At 39.5% G+C, this 20,176-nt stretch overlaps 1 protein-coding gene across 2 annotated transcripts in view; it reads right to left on the bottom strand.

Moving 5' to 3' along the window:
- The window catches only part of SLC9A9 (solute carrier family 9 member A9), a 755,878-nt gene that overhangs the window by 245,415 nt on the left and 490,287 nt on the right, over nucleotides 1-20,176 (bottom strand). For both annotated transcript variants that reach the window (XM_036758117.1, XM_036758118.1), the window contains exon 12: nucleotides 12,667-12,820. In XM_036758117.1, the coding sequence (XP_036614012.1) occupies nucleotides 12,667-12,820 (154 nt within the window). The remainder of the gene's footprint in view (nucleotides 1-12,666; nucleotides 12,821-20,176) is intronic.

Raw genomic sequence — 20,176 nt, 5'->3', positions numbered from 1 at the left:
CTGTCCTTTCACAGATAAGAAAAGTGAGGCCCAGAGGTGAAGTGATTTGTCCAAGGTAGGTCACACAAGTAGTATGTAGCAGAGACAGCATGCTGGCTGAGATCTACGAATCTCTAATCTGGTTCTCTTTCTGTTCCTCTAAGCACCTGCCTAAGGGAGCATGGGAACCAGGGTAGATTGGCTTATAGGTGGAAGGGACATTTGATAGAAGCCACATAGACCATTCCCCTCATTTTATAGATAAGGTCCAGAGGAGTTAAAGGACTTCAGTCAAGGTCACACATGAATAGCAGAGTTGAGTAAGAATTTAAAGCCAGAACTCCAATTTCAAGTTTGTTTGTATAATCCCACAATGCTTCTTGGGTTTCCAGACAAGTTGACAGAGGTTAGGGCTTAGTAGGGCTACTCCCAAAGACCTATGCATTCAAATCAACACAGCTTTACATGAGTTGTAAAGATTTTTCTTTTTTTAAAAAAAAAACTTTCTTATACAGAAGCTTCAATCCCACATAAAGATAGCACCAAGTTCATTGGCAAACTAATTTATTTTGGTGGTTAAGAAGAGAAGTGTTTGGGGGGCAAATTTGGAAGTCGAGTGAGCAATCTGGCTGAACACAAATTCCTTTGTGATGAATATGCTTTCCTGTGCCCTGGGCCTGGTTTTGCCTGTTCTGGAGTTCTCATCTGTGCCTAAAATGGACAAGCTGCCAATCTCTGTAATGTATAAATGCCCTCTTCAAAGGAAGACCAGTTGCCCTGGCTAGCCAAGACACAGACATCCTTTTTGGTGGGATGAGTGACTCAGTATGGAAACACTGGCATCTCAGTACCACTGCCTTTGGTTCTTAATGGACAATGTTAATTAGCTCTGTAGGATACACTCCAGGTTAGTATCCAGGTTAGTAGATTAGCTGGCACTGATCTTTGCTCCGGTGTTCTCTAGAGGACCTTGTGTTTTCAGGTCTGTTTGCCCAGGTGTATAATAGTTTTGTAGATAATCCTGTTTACTGGATATCATCTCTGTGGGACACAGCCTGACACCTTTGATCTCCTTTGTTTCCTGGATAACAGCAGAGCTAATCCTCAGAGACAGGGGGGTTGGGTTTTCCTCACTCCAGAGTACTAATGAGTTCAGCAGGAGAATGTAGCATCCAGAGGAAATCCTGATTCTAATCAAGGAGCTATTATGTTTGCTTTTACATGAAAACCTCCCAACTAATGTTGGAGATCGTCCTGATATTTCCTCAGAAATTTGGGAAGTGAAGGTTTATATTTTCATTCAAATGCTGCATTCTTTTTAAAGTTGAAATTAAAAAAAAAGTTTAGTGGATTCTTCCCACTCCACCCAACAAAATCAGTTCGTATTTGATTGGTATTTGTGCTGTATTGACTTGATGCACATGCTGTTTACCCTTTCCTAAGCAAAATATAAGCTCCCTGAGGGCAAGCACCATTTTGTTTTTGTCTTTGTATTCTTAGAACCCACTATGGTGCTTTGCACGCAGCAGGCATTGAACAAATGTTTGTTGAGATATTGAAAAAGAAAAATAAGATAAATCTTTTAAAAAAACATATAGTACAAACCAATCAAAGAGAAAGTTGTTTCTCACATAAAAACATTTCTGAGTTTCTTCTGGTACAGAAATGACTTTTAAATAATGAAAATGCCAATTAACACTTTATATTACCTTTAATTTGATGCACACAAGATATTTTGTGGAACAGCGCATTAGGTGTTTGAACACATTTCATAGAGATAACGAACAATTCAAGTGTGTTCCTAAGAGTTTAAGAGAAAATTTGAAGAATGGCTCATGGTTTTCCTAGTATTTGAAATGTCTTCCCCTTACTTGATGAAATCCTACCTGTCCTCCAAGGCTGGGAGCTAATGCTACCTCCTCCACGAAGCCCTCCCTGATTCCCACAAGCTGGGAGTAATTTCTTCATTATCTGCGTCCTCATCAACACTTTGCTTTGGCATTTATCGCATTTTTTGCCTCAGAGTAGAGTAATTGAAAGAACGTTAGATTTAGAGTCAGGGAAGACCTAGGTTTAAATCTGCCTCTGATACTCAGCAACTCTGTTATCGTGGGTGGTTGCAACCTCTCTGGATCTCAGTATCTTCATCTGTAAAATGGGGATGATCTTTGAAGCATTCCTTTCCCATGTCTCTTGAGAGGATCAGAGGAGATAAGGCCCACACAAGACTGCAAACTGTGAAGCCCAGTTGAAATATCTGTTGTTATCACTTGCCTCAGTTTCCCTCGAGGATGTTTGTCTTCATCTTACCCAAAGTATGTACTACATAATGGATAATTTAGAAATATTTGTAGAATTGAAAAGGGGTGGGGGAGAAGAGAGCTCACATTTGCAAAGAGTTTCAGTGTTTGAATTATTTTTTTAATCACCACGTTCTTGTGAGGTGTGTTATATTATTATTAGCATTATCATTCCCATTATACAGATGAGAAAACCCAGAGAGGTAAAATAACTCATGTAGGATCATATAGTCAATACATTTAAGAATTGGAACTTGAATCCAGATGGTTTGACTCTAAGACCAGCAAAGTTTTCCCTATACACTGTTGTTTCTTGGGGATGCAAAAGCTACAAGTAAACCATATATGAAAACTATGATGTGGAGGTTTATTCAGTAATATATTTGTATTCTGGGCTTCATTTCAGTCCCCTCTTCCCCCACCTCCCATCTCCAGACTTCACATTTGTGTCTTTTTTATTAAAGCTCCAATTTACTTATGTTCTGGTATTTTATGGAGAGAGTCTGACATGAAGGTTTGTTAATGAGATATCACTCTGTAAACAAGCTAAGCTTGCTCTAAATATAGAAGAAATGATGGGAAACTGTGAATTAAAAAGCCGTAATGGAGCTACTGCTTTATTTGGTAACATTACAAGCCATCATAGGGGAACTTGAGGAGATGATAAGGTGTTCAATTGATCCAAGTTTATCACATTTATCAATATAGATGTGTTCATACATGTTCACACTGTTTCTCTGTCTTTCTCCCTTTCTCTGTGGCTTAGCCTCTCTCTCTCTCTCTCTCTCTCCCTCTCTCTCTCTCTCTCTCTCTCTCTCTCTCTCTTCTTCCCCACTTTGAGACACACAATAATCTTTCTCTTGTTTGCCTTATTCCATCTACTTCTTTTTTTAAATTTTTTTTTTATTTTTAGTTTACAACACCCAGTTCCACAAGTTTTGGGGTTCCAAATTTTTCTCCCCCTCCCACTCCTCCCCACAACCCCCCAAGATGGCATGTAATCCAACGTAGGTTCTACATATACCTTCACATTGAACTTATTTGCATAATAGTCCAGTTGTAATGAAGAATTATAACCAATGGAATGAGTCATGAGAAAGGAGAAACAAAACCAAAAAAAAAAAGGAAAAAGGAAAGAGAGAGAGCAAAAAGTTTGCCTCAATCAGCATTCAGACTCCATAGTTCTTTCTCTGGATGTGCATAGCTTTTTCTATCATGAGTCTTTTGGAGCTGTCTTTGAACCTTGCATTGATGAGAGGAATCAAATCTGTCAAAGTTAGTCCTTACAGATACTGTGGGTCAAGATGGCAGCTGGAAAGCAGGGGCTTGCCTAGGGCTCTCCCCCAGGACCCTCCAAACACCAATAAAAATGGCTCTGAACAAATTCTAGAACTTCAGACCCCACAAAATAGCAGAGGGAAGCAGGGCTCCAGCCCAGGACAGCCTGGATGGTCGCGGGGTAAGGTCTATCATGCATGGAACTGGGAGCAGAGTGGAGCAGAGCCCAGCGTGGGCTGTGCCCAAAGCAACCAGACTGGGAGCCAGGTGGAACAGGCCCTAGTGCCCTGAATCAGTGAGCTGTGGCAGTTACTAGACGTCTCAACCCACAAATACCAAAGACAACAGAGAAGGTTAGTGGGAAAACTGCAGGGTCAAAGTGAAAGGAGTTCGCAGTTCGGCCACCTCTCCGGGGGCAGCGAAGGTGGTGCAGCTACAGAACTACAGCTGCAGTTGCTTCCAGCCCCAGGACCACCTGGTGGGAGGAGTTGAGTGGCCCATCAGAGGGGCAGTGCAGAGCCTGCTTAAGATTTGCATCAGGTCCGGGTTGGCGGTTCTTAGGGAAGGAGGAGTGCTGGTGTGGCAGAGCTGGCTGTATAGAAATAACTCTTAAAACAACTGCACATCCCCTCAAGCTTGGAACAAAGTGCTCTCTACTCTAGAAGCAGTCATACCCAGATGAAAAACTCAAGAGTCAAGTAGTTGGCTGGGAACAAGGCCAGGCAGCGAAAATGGACTCAGATTCAGACTCAGACTTTGGAATCTTTCTTTGGTGACAAAGAAGACTAAAACATACAGCCAGAAGAAGTCAACAAAGTCAAAGAGCCTACATCAAAAGCCTCCAAGAAAAACATGAACTGGTCTCAGGCCATGGAAGAGCTCAAAAAGGATTTGGAAAAGCAAGTTAGAGAAGTAGAAGAGAAATTGGGAAGAGAAATAAGAATGACACGAGAAAACTATGAAAAACAAGTCAATGACTGGCTAAAGGAGACCCCCAAAAATACTGAAGAAAACAACACCTTAAAAAATAGACTAACTCAAACGGCCAAAGAGCTCCAAAAAGCCAATGAGGAGAAGAATGCCTTGAAAGGCAGAATTAGCCAAATGGAAAAGGAGGTCCAAAAGACCACTGAAGAAAACATTATCTTAAAAATTAGATTGGAGCTAGTGACTTTATGAGAAATCAAGATATTATAAAACAGAACCAAAGGGATGAAAAAGTGGAAGACAATGTGAGCTACCTCATCAGATACTGTGTGTCTGTAATTGTGTATAATGATCTCCTGGTTCTGCTCCCCTCACTCAGCATCAGTTTGTATAAGTCATTCCAGGTTATAATGAAGTCCGTCTGCTCCTCATTTCTTATAGCACAATAGTATTACATTACATTCATATACCACAATTTGTTCAGCCATTCCCCAAATGAGGGGCATCCTCTTGACATCCAATTCTTTGCCACCATGAAAAGAGCTATAAATATTTTTGTACATACGGGTTCCTTTCCTACTTGTATGATCTCTTTGGGATATAGCCCTAGAAGTGGTATTGCTGGGTCAAAGGGTATGCACATTTTTATAGCTCTTTGGGCATAGTTCCAAATTGTTGTCCAGAATGGCTGGATCAGTTCACAACTCCACCAACAATGTAATAATGTTCCAGTTTCCCCACATCCTCTCCAGCATTTACCATTTTCCTGTTTTGTCATGTTAACCAATCTGACAGGAGAGATGTGGTACCTAAGAGTTGTTTTGATTTGGATTTCTCTAATCAATCATGATTTAGAACATTTTTATATGCATATATATATATATATATATATATATATATATATAATTCATTTCTTCCTCTGAAAACTGCCTATTCATATCCTTTGACCATTTCTCAATTGGGGAATGACTTGTATTCCTACAAATTTGGCTCAGTTCCCTGTATATCTTAGATAGGAGGCCTTTATCAGAGATATTGGTTGTAAAGATTTTCTCCCAATTTTCTGCTTCCCTCCTTATCTTGGTTGCATTAGCTTTGTTTGTACAAAAACTTTTCAATTTAACATAACCAAAATTATCCATTTTGCATTGTGTAACTTCCATCTACTTCTAACCAAAATGTAGACATATTTACAATATATTATAGGCATAGTCAACAAATAATTTCAGAATTTTAAAAAATGCTAAATATTTGAGGATAATCTCCTTGTGTTAAATACAGTTCTGTATCTGTTTTATAGTAGCAAAAAGCTGCAGAGTATCTGCCCATTGATGGGAGAATGGATAAGCAAATTGTGGTTGTATAAATATGATGGACTTTTATTGTTTAGTAAGAAATGATGCATAAGAAGAATACAGAGAAGCATGGAAAGACTTATATGAACTGATGCAAGGTGAAGAAAGTAGAACCAGAAGAGCAACATAACCAATGATCACAACCACAAATGGAAAGAAGAATAATTACAACAAAATCAAAACTAAATGTAGCATGATTATAATGGATTCTTGGGGAATTTTTTTTTTAAAAATTAACTTTCTTCTTTTCTTTGCTTAGGTAGGGGAGCTATGGGTGTGGAATATCTCATATGCAATGTTGGATTTGCTGAACTGCTTCTCTCTCTCTCTCCCTCTCTGTCTCTCTCTCTCTTTCTGTCTCTGTCTCTTTGTACTGTTTGTTATAAAAGATGGCTCTTCAGGTGGGAGAGGAGGAATATTCAAAAAAAAAAGTGATGTCAAAATAAAAGATATCAATAAAAATGTAAAAAAATCCCAAATAAATATACTGTGGTAAAATTCAATGTTTGAATCAATTTCAATTTACGATTTTTTTTCAGTGACAGCAACTTAGTGATGGTATTATGTGTAAGGTGTAGGTATTTTCATTGCCCTGGAAGGGGATTCAATATTTTCATGGCATGCACGTCAATTGTGGTCTTGTGGATTGTACCTTTTCCACCTCTTCCTTTTACATGCATGAATCCATCCAAGGCAATAAAGTTTTCCAGAAGAGAACGCCTGGATGCATTACTATTTTACTAACAGCGCACATGGGACCAATACTCGATCGTGTAATGCAGTTTGTGCAGTCATCCAGAGGAGAATATAGGTAAACAACCAGTGTGGAAGCAATCTCAGGTCACATTCATGTGCATGGAAAATAATTCAAATACCACTGGAAGTTTTTCCTCACCCATGTGGTCAGAGCCCCATCATCCCTGTTCTGCAGTCTTCACAGCACTCCTTGACTTTAAAAAGCACTGTTATCTCTCTCCCTCCCACAAAGTTGTGAGTCGCAGGACTGGGCCAGCCTTAACTTAATGACCACTTGGTAACATTTATGGGGAAGCCTTCTCCCATGGAACGTAGGAGTTGCTGCTTGGGTTCCCTCCTTGTCCACAGGATAGAAAGTCATTACAGCCAGTGCTTAACCAAGTCCATTTGTATTCACAGTGTGTTGGGTTGGAGTGAAGGAGCGGGGGAAAGCAAGCTGCTCGCTTTCCTCTTCAGACAAGGCAGCTCCATTCTTTTTGAAAGTCTAGGTATGCCATGGGGTAGAAAGCCTGATGGAGTAGGGCCAAGAGGGAACTGAAACGATCAACTTGTCCAGCCCCTTCTCTACAGAGAAGGAAATGGAAGCTCAGGCATAGGAAAGGACTTGAACTCAGTGTTTGAGGCCTCCTGATCATGGTGACTGGTTTGTTCTTTTTTTTCTCATGATGATGTATTTGCCTCTAGTCTGTAACTAAAAGAGGCTGTCCTTTTTAAAAAGGAAAATATCACATTTTGAAAAGTATGTTTCAGATATATGTTTAGATAACATCACATGAATGAGTTGTCATGCTTACACATCTCTTCAAGAGTAGGGAATGGATTTTATAAAATGTGACAGATATATTTAGCTCTGGAAAGTTAGCTGTGTGCCCTAGTGTGGAGAGATGTACTGTCATCTCTAGGCTAACCCACTGACACAAACAGGCATTCTGATTTTCTGTCTTTTTCCATCCTACTTATTCTTTATTCACAGCAAATTTCTGAACTTCTTGCCACTTACTTACTCATCTCAAATACCAAGGCAATTCTGCAGCTTCTGAAGTAGGATAAATTATTTTAACTTAATAAAACTATGAGCCAGGTCTGGCTGGCACCTAGCATGGTGCTCGGGACAAAGTGGGCACTTAATAAAGACCTGATTGATTTTTACTAAGTGCTAAGGGCACAAAGACGATAAGAATGACACGCTCACACTCAATGAGCTTCTCTTGTATTCAGTGGATGTAACTGTATGTGCACAGAAGCATAATCCAAGAAAATATATAGTAGGATTGAAGGAGAGATCCAGAAAGTAATACAGTAAGTTGCAGGATAGGTGATGCTTCGTAGTGGATAGAGCTAGACTTCAAATCCAGAAGACCTGAGTTCAAATCCTGCCCCTGACATACATCAGTTTTGGGACCCTTGAGCAAGTCACTTAATCTCTTAGTGTTCTAGGCCACTCTAAGATGATAATTTGCAGAGTAGGTGTCAACTTGCACTGTGGAGAGTTTCCTCCTTAGGGTACCAACAAAATCATGGGTCCAGTCCCTATCCAGATCAAATGAGATAATATTTGTAAAGCGCTTAGTGTTTGGCCCATAACAGGTGCTTAATAAATGCTGCTGTCCCCCACCTCTACCTTCTTTATCCTCATCACGTTGTGCTGGGCTCTCTCTGGCACTCTCCTCTCTCCCCCCTTTCAGTTTCCTTTTGTGTATTGTTTCCCCCACTAGAGTGTAAGCTCCTTGAGGGCAGGGATCATTTTTTTTTCATATTTATATCTCCAGTGCTTAACTCAGTGCCTGGTACATAGTAGGTGCTTAATAATTGGTTATTGTATCCTATTGTATTGCTGATCTGCATGGTGGAACATTTCCATATCAAGTATTTCACCTACTAATGAAATCATAGGTCCCGATTGGGGGGAAAACCATTCCTGAACCCTTAATACTTTTGGGATATAGGTCTTTTTGGCTATTTCTCCATAATATGACTTGTAATGGTGGGAACTAGCTAAGAGTTCAGAATGAAATAGGATCTCCCCTTCACCAATGGAATGCCAAAGATGAGTGAATTGGGAACTGCCAAGATGTTAATTCCCTTTCTTGTTTTTTTTTTTTGTATTCCCCATAGCACCTATTAGGCACCCAATAAATATTTTCTGGATGAAGGAATGAGTGAATTTTGGCAACCAGAAAAGAGCCCGAAGATCAAAAGATCCTAAAGGTTAACTCCAGGATTCAGAAAAACGGGAAGAAAATTACAATGATAATCAATCTGCAAGAACCTCCAGGAAAATAGGGGACACTAGTAAAAAGAGAATTTCTGTTCTAGGAATGGAATCTCTGCTTAAGGTACAGTAGCAGGCTTTTGAAGTAGAAGGGAAGCTATATGTATAGTCAGTTTTGACTACTGCAGTCTTTTCACTCTGTCCTACATGAGAGACCTTTCAATTAATTCATCAAAAATGACATCTAATGCTGGGGAGGTCAGCAGCCTTGTTAGCCCTGAATAGTATGGGTGGGACCGAGAAGTGCCAAGGGTAGCAGGTGGCAAGATTAAGGCAGAGGTGGAGGAGGAAGAAAAAAGGGAAAAGAAAAAGAAAAAAAAAAGAGTCAGAAGGTCAAAGAAGAAAGAAGGTGGGAGTGAGAAAGGAAGGGGAGAGAGAAAGAAAAAAGTAAAGATGGGTAGATATGGTAGAGCGTGGCAGAGAGCAATCATTGGTGCTTCCTGCCTCACAGCTGAAGCTATGCCTTGACAGGCCTATTATTGAGCAAGACCACTGGTTCTCAAACATTTTGGTCTTAAGCCCCTGTAACACTTTTAAAAATTGAGGACCCCCTAAAATTTTTTTATGTTGGTTATATCTATTGATATTCACCATATTAGAAATCAAAACATCTTTGTATTGTTATAAAAATTGTTTATGTTGGTTACATCTATTGATATTGTATTTCTATTGATATTGTATTGTTATGAAAAATTGTGGACTCCCTGAAAAGGTCTTGGGGACCCTACGTGGGTCCATGGACCACACTGACCTAGGCCACAGTGAATAAAGAGGAAGACAAAGAAGAAAGGGTTCATGGAAGGGAAGCTTCAGGGCTGTTGGGATGGTTGCAACTAGAGTGTAGGTATACAATATTATTATTAGAATCAGGAAGGAGGAATCGTGAACTTGGGGAGATTTAGGATGTTCATGAATGATTTTCTTTATGGCATATCCTCGCACAGAGCCCAGCACAGTTCCTTATACATACATAATAGATATTTAAGAATTGTTTATTGAATATTGATTTGGAAAGATACTCATCAAGGTTGAAATTCCCATATAATGGAGTTTAAAGAGACCTCGGAGACCAACTAGTCCAACACTTAATTTCACAGATGAAGAAAGTGAGGCTTAGTGAGAGAGGTGCAAATGAAGTGCTTGATGTCCCATATGTAGTAAGCGGCAAAGCCAGGATTTGAACACAGGTCTATTGACTTCAAATCCAGTGTTCTACTTCATCATGTGCTTAGTAAACCACAGACTGGACAGGAGAATAGTAGGTACCAAAGATTAACAAATAGGACCAAAGAAAATTATCTCCAGGCAAGTGTTTTATAACCAGAAATGCTAACAGGGATGTATAACCAAGATCTTATAACAGAATACTGACACTTGTACATGTATATGTGTGTGTTTGCAAACATGGCACATGTGTAAATGTAAAACAAAGCTTGTTTATAGGAGCATGCCTCTCTATGAATGTTCACAAGAGACTTACTGAAAGAAAGAAGTTTTCCTCTGCATTTAAGCCAGCCGAATGCATTTAGGCAGGCTACCATGTTCCCAATCAAGAACCATTGTGTTTTGCTGTTGTTCAGTCATTTCAGTTGTATTCAACTCTTTACGACCCCATTTGGGTTTTCTTGGCAAAGATACTGGAGCAGTTTGCCATTTCCTTCTGCAGATCATTTTACTGAGTAAAGAGGGTTAAGTGACTTGACCAGGGTCACACAGCTAGTAAATGTCTGAAGTCGTATTTGAACTGAGGTTTTCCTGACCTAGTGCGCTATCCACTGTGCCAGCTAGCTGCTCTAATATATTATGAGTATGGAACATTGTTTATATGGTCAGACTCATTATGTATTTGTTTATTTACTGGACTGCTTTTTTCCCCTTCGAAATTTTTTTTTGTTTCAAGGAGAGCCATTGGAAAGAGGATTAGATGTATTTTGAAATGAAGATGATATAAAAACAAAACATACTAATTTTAAAAAATAAAGGGTATGCTAAAGAACAGATCTCCCAAGGCCCTAAGATTCTATTGGCTTAGGATGTAGAAACTCTCTTTCCCTCAGGTCCTATTTCATAGGATGGGAGTGAGAGCTTCTCAGATAAAGAAACACAATAGTCCTTTCTAGGCTGATTTCACATCACTCGCCTTCATGTTGTCTATATTGTAACCAAATGAACCCAGCTACTTATTTAACTCACTCTGTACTCTCCTACTTCTACACATTTGCATCAACCATGCCCATGCCTGTTATTCCCTTCAGATTGCATCTCCTCCACCTGTCCACCTACTGAAATCCTACCCTGCCTCCAGCGCCCAGGTCGGGTGTTGCCCCTTCCGTACTTCCCCCCTTGGCTAAAAAGTGATCTTTCTTTTATCACATTTTGTAGAGCACTTTATCTGGATCTCTCCTCTGCCCTGTCTTACCTTTTAGTGAAGACTGTGCATAGAGCATAAGCATTCCCCTTATTATAAAAGATTGTAAGTTTCTTGAGGTCAAGCACTGGGACTTTTCAGTTTCATATCCCGGCTTGAAGCACAAAGCAAATGCTTAAAAAATGTTGGTTGACCTAATTTGTTGGGGTGGGGAGACATGAATATGAAGCAATGGCCAGTGTGGGTATCATATTCTCAAAGGTAACTCCCACATCTTTCCTTTCCATTAGCAAGTGAGAAGCTACAAACATACAAAGTAACTTGTATATCAGGTGCCATCATGCTATTAGGAGGCTTTGTTTAACTGCTTTTATGGCATATGCTTTGTAAAAGGCTGTGTTTGTTGGGAAGTGTGTATTGTGTCAAAATAAAACATATCAATTGACAAAAGTGATGAAAACCAAAAGGTTAAAAATAGATGATCGTCTCCTTGCACCTGGCACACAGAAAACTTGTTTACCAAAACAAGTCACTCAGTTTAATGCAATAGATATCACAGTTTGCATTTCATTCAAACAAAAATTACTCTTGACTATTTATTGGAAGGACTGGACAAAAGCCCACGTGCTCCATTTTTCCTGGAATGAAGGTGCCTCATTTTTTCTGTTGACCTTGCCTATGAAAAACTGACCAAGTCCGGGTGTTCTCAATATTTTTGTGTCATGGAACCTTTGTACAGTCTGGTAAATCCTATGGACCCCTTCTTAGAACAATACTTTTAAACATAAAAAATAAAATATATAGGATTATAAAGGAAATCAATTATATTAAAATAGTTACCAATTTTTATTTAAAACCACTAGTTCATGGCTCCCAAATTAAGAACTTCTGGCCTAGTCATTAAAAAGTCCATGTGACCAATTAGTTAACCAATCAATATCTATTGAACATTGACTACACTCCCAGTATCATTTCAGGAATACTAGAAAAGAAAAAGACATTCTCTTTGCTCTAAAGAAATTTATGGTTAATTCTTAGGAAATTAAGCCCCAGATTCATATTCAATTATTCTTCAACTACATCTTGGGTCCATTTGTTCAGAGGTAGTGTCTCATAATGTATCACCCTAGTTGATCTCATTGATTCATTCACAGTAAGGATATCATGCTCTCTGGAAAACTCCACTGCCCTCTACTCCCTGTCCCTCAGCCCAGGGTTGTCTGTGTCCTTAAAAAAATAGACAGGCTGAGAAATCGTGTCAGATCTGAGGTTCCCATCACCATTTCCCACTCTATAGAAAAATGACATAGACTTTTCCCTTGAACCCAGTGCCCATTTACTGGTATTATCCTCTTTTCAACGTTCATGGCACCACCTCTTATATGGTATAGAACAGAACAATATTTTCCTTTGTGTAAAGTTGACACCCACCTGATTTGAAGCCACGTCAGCATTGGTGTGGTTCCTCCCCCAAATACCCAGACCGTGAAGAAAACGATGAGCAGAGTGGTTGTGAACATCATTTGTTTGGGCTCAGATTCGGTGTCTCGAATAGCTAAGGCAAATGCTATTGCTCCCCGTAGACCTTTAAAGGGAAAAAGCCAGACAAAAGAAGTCCATCAGGCCACTCCCACCTCCCTTTTTGGGGATGGCTTCCATGTTGAAATCTGCAAGCCAAAACCTGTGCAATAAAACAATAAAGATTTCTGACCACATGACATGCCATGTCTCTGGAGAGCTGAACGTTTTTAATTTTTAAAAAATGGCATTTAAAATTACTCCATCAATGCGTACACATCAAGTGGTCAATCCTCTGAATGTATTTTCACACCTTTGGGAATTTAACTTGCTAAATGGAACACATATCTTTGCATCGAAGTCACCATGATGAACTATGCCCCCTAGTGTTATTTTAAAGAGCTGACTTTAAGATTTCAAGTTAAAGTGGCTTCTGTTACAATAACAAGAGCTAATATTTATATAGCACTTTACTATGTGTAAGACAGGGGGCAGCTAGGTGGCACAGTGGATGGAGCACTGGCCTGGAGTTGGGAAGACTCTTCTTCCAGAGTTCAAATCTGGGCTCAGACCCTTACTAGCTGTGTGACCCTGGCCAAGTCACTTAACTCTTTACTCTGTTTGCCTCAGTTCCTTATCTGTAAAATGGGGACACACTGGAAAAGGAAATGGCAAACCACTCCAATATCTTTGCCAAGAAAACTCCAGTCGTTCACGACTGAATAACACAATGCAAGGCACTCTGTTAAGCGCTTTACAATTATCATCTCATTTGATACATTAATGAAAATGAAGATTCGTGCTCTGAGACCAGACTGGACTTGTAGTTATGCTTGTTTCTTTCCTTTACCCTGTTTTCTCAGGGCAGAAAGGTGACTTTGACTTAAATATGTTTAAATTACTTGATATTGCTTATAAATTACATGACCATTACTGGTAATATTTGGCTGAGCTTTTATGTGCATGGGGTGAGATTGAGAGACGAGGAGCTGGCCTGTGGGAAAAGAGACTTTCCTGGTCTTGTTCTGGAGCAGAAGCTGAATGGATTAGAGAGAGGATTTTGCACTTCTGGTAATTTTTGAGAATATCACGGAACATCAGACTGACTTCCTTTGAACCTGGAGAAAGACCACTTCTAAGAACATGAGCCAGAGGGCTAGGGATTGGTGTGGTTGTCCCTGAGAGCACCTGAGAGGTACTGCTCACATGTGAATCACAGACCCAGAGTGCTGACAGTATTTTCTGTGTTGTACTTACTGCCTTTTCTCTGCATCAGTTCATACAAATCTTCCCATGTACGTCTGAATTTCTCATATTTGTCATGACATTTCCTTACATTCTGGTGGTACAACTTACTTGTCAATTCTCCAGCCAATGGACACCCACTTTTTTCTAGTTTTTTTTTTCCTTTTCTTACCACAAACATTTTTGCTAAAGATATTATTTCCCATATGAAAATTCTCTATGTGTTTGATCTCTTTGGGGACTATATCCATTATTGGGTTTGCTGAGTCTAAGAAACTGAACAGTTCGATGACTTTTCTAGAAAACTTATTGGACCAATTCACAGTATAGAGAAACAATTCAGAGGGTTAGAAAAATGATGTCCAATATATTTAACTGGAAAAAAGCAAAGCTTCCAGAATTTGCTTTGACAGTCTATCTGAGGGCCTATCTTTCCACAGCCCCCTCAAAAGTGACCATTTCTATTGCTTGTCATCTTTGTCATGTTTTTGTTCAGTTGTTCATGTTGTCGTGTTGTGTCTGACTCTCCATGACTCTATTTGGGATTTTCTTGGCAAAGATACTGGAGTGGTTTGCCATTTCCTTCTTCAACTCATTTCCCAGATGAGGAAACTGAGGCAAACAGGGTTAAGTGACTAACCTAGGGTCACAAGGCTAATAAATGTCTGAGGCTGGATTTGAACGAATGTCTTCTTTTCTCCAGGCCTGAAGCACTATCTACTACACCACCAAGCTGCCCCGACCTTTGTCACATCCTCATCTATAAAGATTAGGAAACTTGAGACTCAGAGAAGTCATTTACAAATAAAAGTATACAGTGATAGAAAAGTGAAGCAGACAAATATTAGGCTATTCTTGAATGCCCTAGTTTTAGTATAAGATACTTGAATCCCACATGTATTAGAATTTGGTTAATTCACTTGTGATATGTGGAGTAAATTGTTCATCTCAATGGTAAGTTGTAAAAGTTAGGCTTGTCAGTATCCATTTCTTCATTATTTTGTTTGAAGTAGTTTACAAATATACATGTATAATGCACATATATTACAAATATACCAAATAAAAATGAGAGATAACATAAGAGTTCTGGAATAAAAAAGAATTAATATTTATTATGCCATATTTAGTGGCATTCTCTTTAGTGAGAATTGTGTAAATGAAGAGAAAGATTCGCAGGGTTAAACAAGTGATATTTAATGTAATTTGCTGAGGGAAAAGCTCCCAAAAGAAGGACTGTGACCCCTATTTACAAATTACCTCCAAGGAAAAATGGAAGAAGAAATTATTCTAAGTCTTCTTAGCTTAAAAGAAAAGGAAATGGCTTGAAGATATGTAAGGTGAAATTTGGACAAGTTATTGATCAAAAAGTTTTGTCTATCAGAGTTCCTGGATATTTGAGGTCATAATGAGGATATTCCATCACCAGAGATGAACATGGCTAGTGACATAATCAGGAACACCAGATGACATCACCAATGCCTCATAGTTCCATGGTACATTTCATCAGAGGGTCTTGCAAAATATTAATTTATTCTTACATTTCTCTCTGAGGAAAGCAAGTGGTATCATTAACAGATGGAGTCTTTGGGAGTGCATTCCAGGCATGATTCAGAGGCATGAACACGGGAGAGGGACTGTTGTATATGAGGAATGGTAAAGAGCTTAGTTTAGCCAGCCTGGAGGGGATTTTTTTTAATTGGAAGGTACTTGTGATTTCATCAGTATAAAAAACTCCCGGCAAGGAAACTCCCTCTATTAATGCAGATCAACACCAGTTCTGTAAGTTATAGTTTTAGAGAGTTGTCCCTAAGGAGATTAATATTTATTAAGTCTGGAAAAAATCTGTAGGATCTACATTGTAAAAGGCTTTATGAGTCGAACAGAGAGGTTCATGTTTTATCCTGGAGGCAAGTGGGAGCCACTGAAGAATCTTAGACAGGAGAGTAAAACGTTTTGACCTGAGCTTTAGGGATAACACTTCAGCAGCTTCGGAAGATGGATTGGAGGAGGATGAATAAGCCTCAACAAACCGCTATGATCTGAGAAGAATACATCATGAGCTAGCCCTCCATCTCTCCTTCAGGGATTGCAGTTAATCTGGCAATCCTCCATAACAGGAATATTAGGAGATATGACAGTTAATATTTATATTTTGCTTTGGGATTCTGAGTATTCAAGGGAAGGCAGAAATAGAAAAATGTTGCTAACATTGAATGAAATGAACAGTTATTTGATGTTTAAGATGAGCTCATATTAGAGCTCTCAATGGATAGCAAGTATGTAAATGTTAATCTTCCTAAAACATCTTCAATAATGTATCATTATTATTATATTAACCTAGCCTTAATAGACCTCTTACATCTAAATTAGCTGTGCCTCGGCAGGCCATAATTTAAAGAACATGCTAAAAAGAATACAAGTTGTTCTGATTTCTAAAATCACATTTTTGCTCTCCCCTTTGCAGGGGATCCCCAAAAATATGAACCCTACAAATACTGTACCATACCAATGAGAAGAGGAGTAATGCTCTTAATTAAAGCCCAAACTACAAGGTGTAAAAAGCCATTAGCATCTTCTGGAAGCTCATTACTGATGTAATTAGAAGAACAAAAAAGGCCACTGAAATCAGGGAGCCTTGGAGAGAAATGGAGGCTGGGTTTCTACCACCACTTTTCTGCAGAATTGGCTGTGTGGTTTGGTGCTGAAAACTGAGAATATTCAAAATTGACCTGTGAAACTGTGAATCTCCAGGGTTTGCTGTAAAAGTCTGAGTTCATTTAGAACTCTGGAAAAGATGCAACGCTATTTCTTCCTGTCCTCTGCATCCCCCATAATGTCAAGGTTACTTACAAAACACTGGAGCCTGAACAAATGACAAATTCCTGCCCATCCATGCGCTTTCATTCAGTTCTGTTAATACTAGAATCCTAGACTGAAAGCCAGTTAAATAAGAAACCTGAGCGGGGTTCAGAGCCAGGAGATTTTAGATTGCAGTAAATGATTTAGGCCATCAGAAAGATAGCTAGAAAAGAGACAGTACAGTGCAACAGAGAGAGACCTGTTTTCAAGTCCTTAATTCAACACTAACTACCTCTATGACGTTAGGTAAATCATAGCCTCTTTCAGCCTCAGTTTCTAGATGTGAGCTCCTTGTGAGTAGGGATTGTCTTTTGTCTCTCTCTGTATCCCCAATGGGGCAACTAGATGGTGCAGTGGATAGACTGTTGGTCTTGGAATCAGGAAGACTCATCTTCTTGAGTTCAAATCCCAACTCAGTGATTTACCAGCTGTGTGACCCTAGACAAGTCACTTGACCCTGTAAATCTAAGTTTTCTCATCTGTAAAACAAGGTGGAGAAGGCACCTGGACAGACTTTGAAAGATAGTGGAAGGTAGAAGGGGCTGGTGTGCTTTGGTCCATGGGGTCACAAAAAGTTGGACACAACTGAACAACAATAGTATCCCCAGTGCTTGGGGCAATGCCTGGCAGAAGGTTAGTTTTTAATTGTTGAATTGACAAATATAGAATGGGGATGATAATAATACTTGAAATATTTGCCTTACTGGGTTGTTATGTGTTTGGCAAATTGCTGTATAGAAATGGGAGTTGTTATTAAAAATTCTGGGAAATACTGACTTGGTCTTTTGGAACTGGAAAGCACCTTCTAGATCATGTTTAATTCTTCCTTCTTCTGGGTTTCCCCAGCTCCCCCATCTTCTAGATGGGTTTACCGAGGCTGAAAGGTTAGAAGCATTTACTAGCTGTGTGACCTCGGATAAGTCACTTAACTTTGCTGTAGTTCAGTATTCTCACTATAGATAAAAAGAGTTGGAGTAGATTCTCTCCAAACTCCCTTCAGGCCCTAAATCTTACGGCATTAGGAATGACAGAGTTTCGACTTAAACCTAGGCCTTTGTGCATCCTTTTGAGAACTCCACTATTTCCAGAATGCTGCTCTGCTATTTTTAGACTGAAATTCTATTGTCTCTGCACATCTACTATATTGATATGCAATGGTTTCATAGATAGGACGATGATATCATAAGGTCATGAATTTGGAGTTGGGAGGGACCTTAGAGGCCAATGAAACCAACTTCCTCAGTTTGTAGATGAGGAAAAGAAGGCCCAGGTTAAATGATTTTCCCAGGGTCACTCAGCCAGTAAGTGTCTGAAGTAGGCTTTGAGCTTTCATTTTCCTGACTCTAAGACCAGCCCCATCTGCTAGATGTGTGGCTATCCACAAAATTCTAATTTGACTTCATTCTGGGAAAAAATGGTTCTGAAGTTACTTTAATTAGAGTGATAAGTGAATAGATTATAATATCTATTCTTTGTCTGTGTACTATTCAGTATATTATAGATTTCTTCCTCTGGCCCCAAGGTCTTCTTTAGAAGCTTTTTCTTATTTTACCAGACCTATTATTTTTATACAAGACAATTGTCATCAGCTAGAGATATTGCTACAGCTGACATATCTATAAAGTGCTTTGCAAACCTTAAAATGCTATGTAAATACTATATATTATTACTATTATTATTATTATTACATTAAAGTGACATTAAGACTTTACATTTTTCACTATTGAATTTCATAGATTGATCCCAGGGTAGCTAGGTGGTGCAGTGGAGAGACAAATCATTTAACCCTGTTTGCCTTAGTTTCCTTATCTGTAAAATAAGCTGGAGAAGGAAATGGAAAACCACTCCAGTATTTTTGCCAAGAAAACCCCAGATGGGGTCATGAAGAATTTGACACAACTGAAAAAAGACTGAACAACAAATTGTCATCAACTAGAGGCAGCTAAGTGGTACAGTGGATAGAGTGTGCAGCTTGGAGTCAGAAAGATCTGAGTTTAAATATGGTCTTATACACCTAGTATCTGTGTGATCCCGGGCAAATCACTTTACTCCTGCCTTAGTTTCCTCAATTGCAATATAAGGATAATAGAGTTGTTGTGAAGATCAAATGAGATAATATTTGTAATAGAGCTTAGCACAGTGCCTGGCATGTAGTAGGTGCTTCGTCAATCTTTCCTTCCTTTCTTCCTTCCTTCCTTCCTTCCTTTCTTCCTTCCTTCCTTCCTTCTTTCCTTCCTTCCTTCCTTCTTTCCTTCCTTCCTTCCTTCACCAGGAAACCCTGATAACAAAACTTCCTTCCAATGCAGATCTGCGCTTGATCTGCAAGTGGCCTGGGTGTAGTAGCAATTGGATTTGAAGATCTTTCCCACCTATTAATGGGCCATATGACGTGCCTGTGTCACAGGAAGCCTAAGTTACATGTGGTGGATGGAGCCTCCTGACAGGTAAAGGAAGTTATGTCACAAGAAATGCTGAGGGAGGGAGGGAGAGAGAGAGAGAGAGAGAGAGAGAGAGAGAGAGAGAGAGAGAGAGAGAGAGAGAGAAAGAGAGAGAGAGAGATATGTTATGGCTACTAATGGCTGCTAATGGCTGCCCTTGTGATGGTTAGAACTGTAGAACTGAACAGGCTGACTTAGCTGTACTGTGAGTTTGTCTTTGGGAAGACCCTAGCAGGAGGTTGGAGAGGTTTTGGGATGGCAAGGCTCCAGGTTGTGATGATATCATGTTTTAAGTTCCTTGCTGTTATGATAAAGTGGGCTGACTGGCTGTGGGAGCTGAACATTTGGTTATGGGATATGGTTCTCTGGTGTCTGAATAAATGTTGTACTTCTCTTACCTTCTTTATGGACAGTCTCTCATACTTTGCAATATAGAACTACATAGGCATATTCACGATTATCGTTGATGTTGTGTTTAGTGCCTTACTGTTTCACTGGGCTATTGAGGAATAAGTGATTCATCCAAGGTCGCACAACTATTAGGTCTGAGATGGGATCAAATTTCAGTTCTTCCTGGATGCATGCCCTGCTCTCTTGTCCTCTGTCACTCTGCCTGTCTTAGACACATTTTACAGCAAATGTCTACTTTGTCTGGGCTGACCAGCATCATCCTCCGCCCCTCTGATTTGTTTTCTTTATGTTCCCCATGCACAAATCATTCTCTCACCGTGGTTTTTGCTGAGCAGTTGTTGAAAGCCCAACACTAAGTTTGTACACAGTTGTCTTCTCTCAATTGATTTGCTAATGGTACATGCTGTTCTTTACCATGGCCATTTGAAACACTTTAATTCCAAATAAAGAGCCATGACATCTTAAGAACA

This window comes from Trichosurus vulpecula, chromosome 4 (assembly GCF_011100635.1).
Source record: "Trichosurus vulpecula isolate mTriVul1 chromosome 4, mTriVul1.pri, whole genome shotgun sequence".
NCBI lineage: Eukaryota > Metazoa > Chordata > Mammalia > Diprotodontia > Phalangeridae > Trichosurus > Trichosurus vulpecula.
This window is presented reverse-complemented; position numbering and strand designations above follow the sequence as displayed.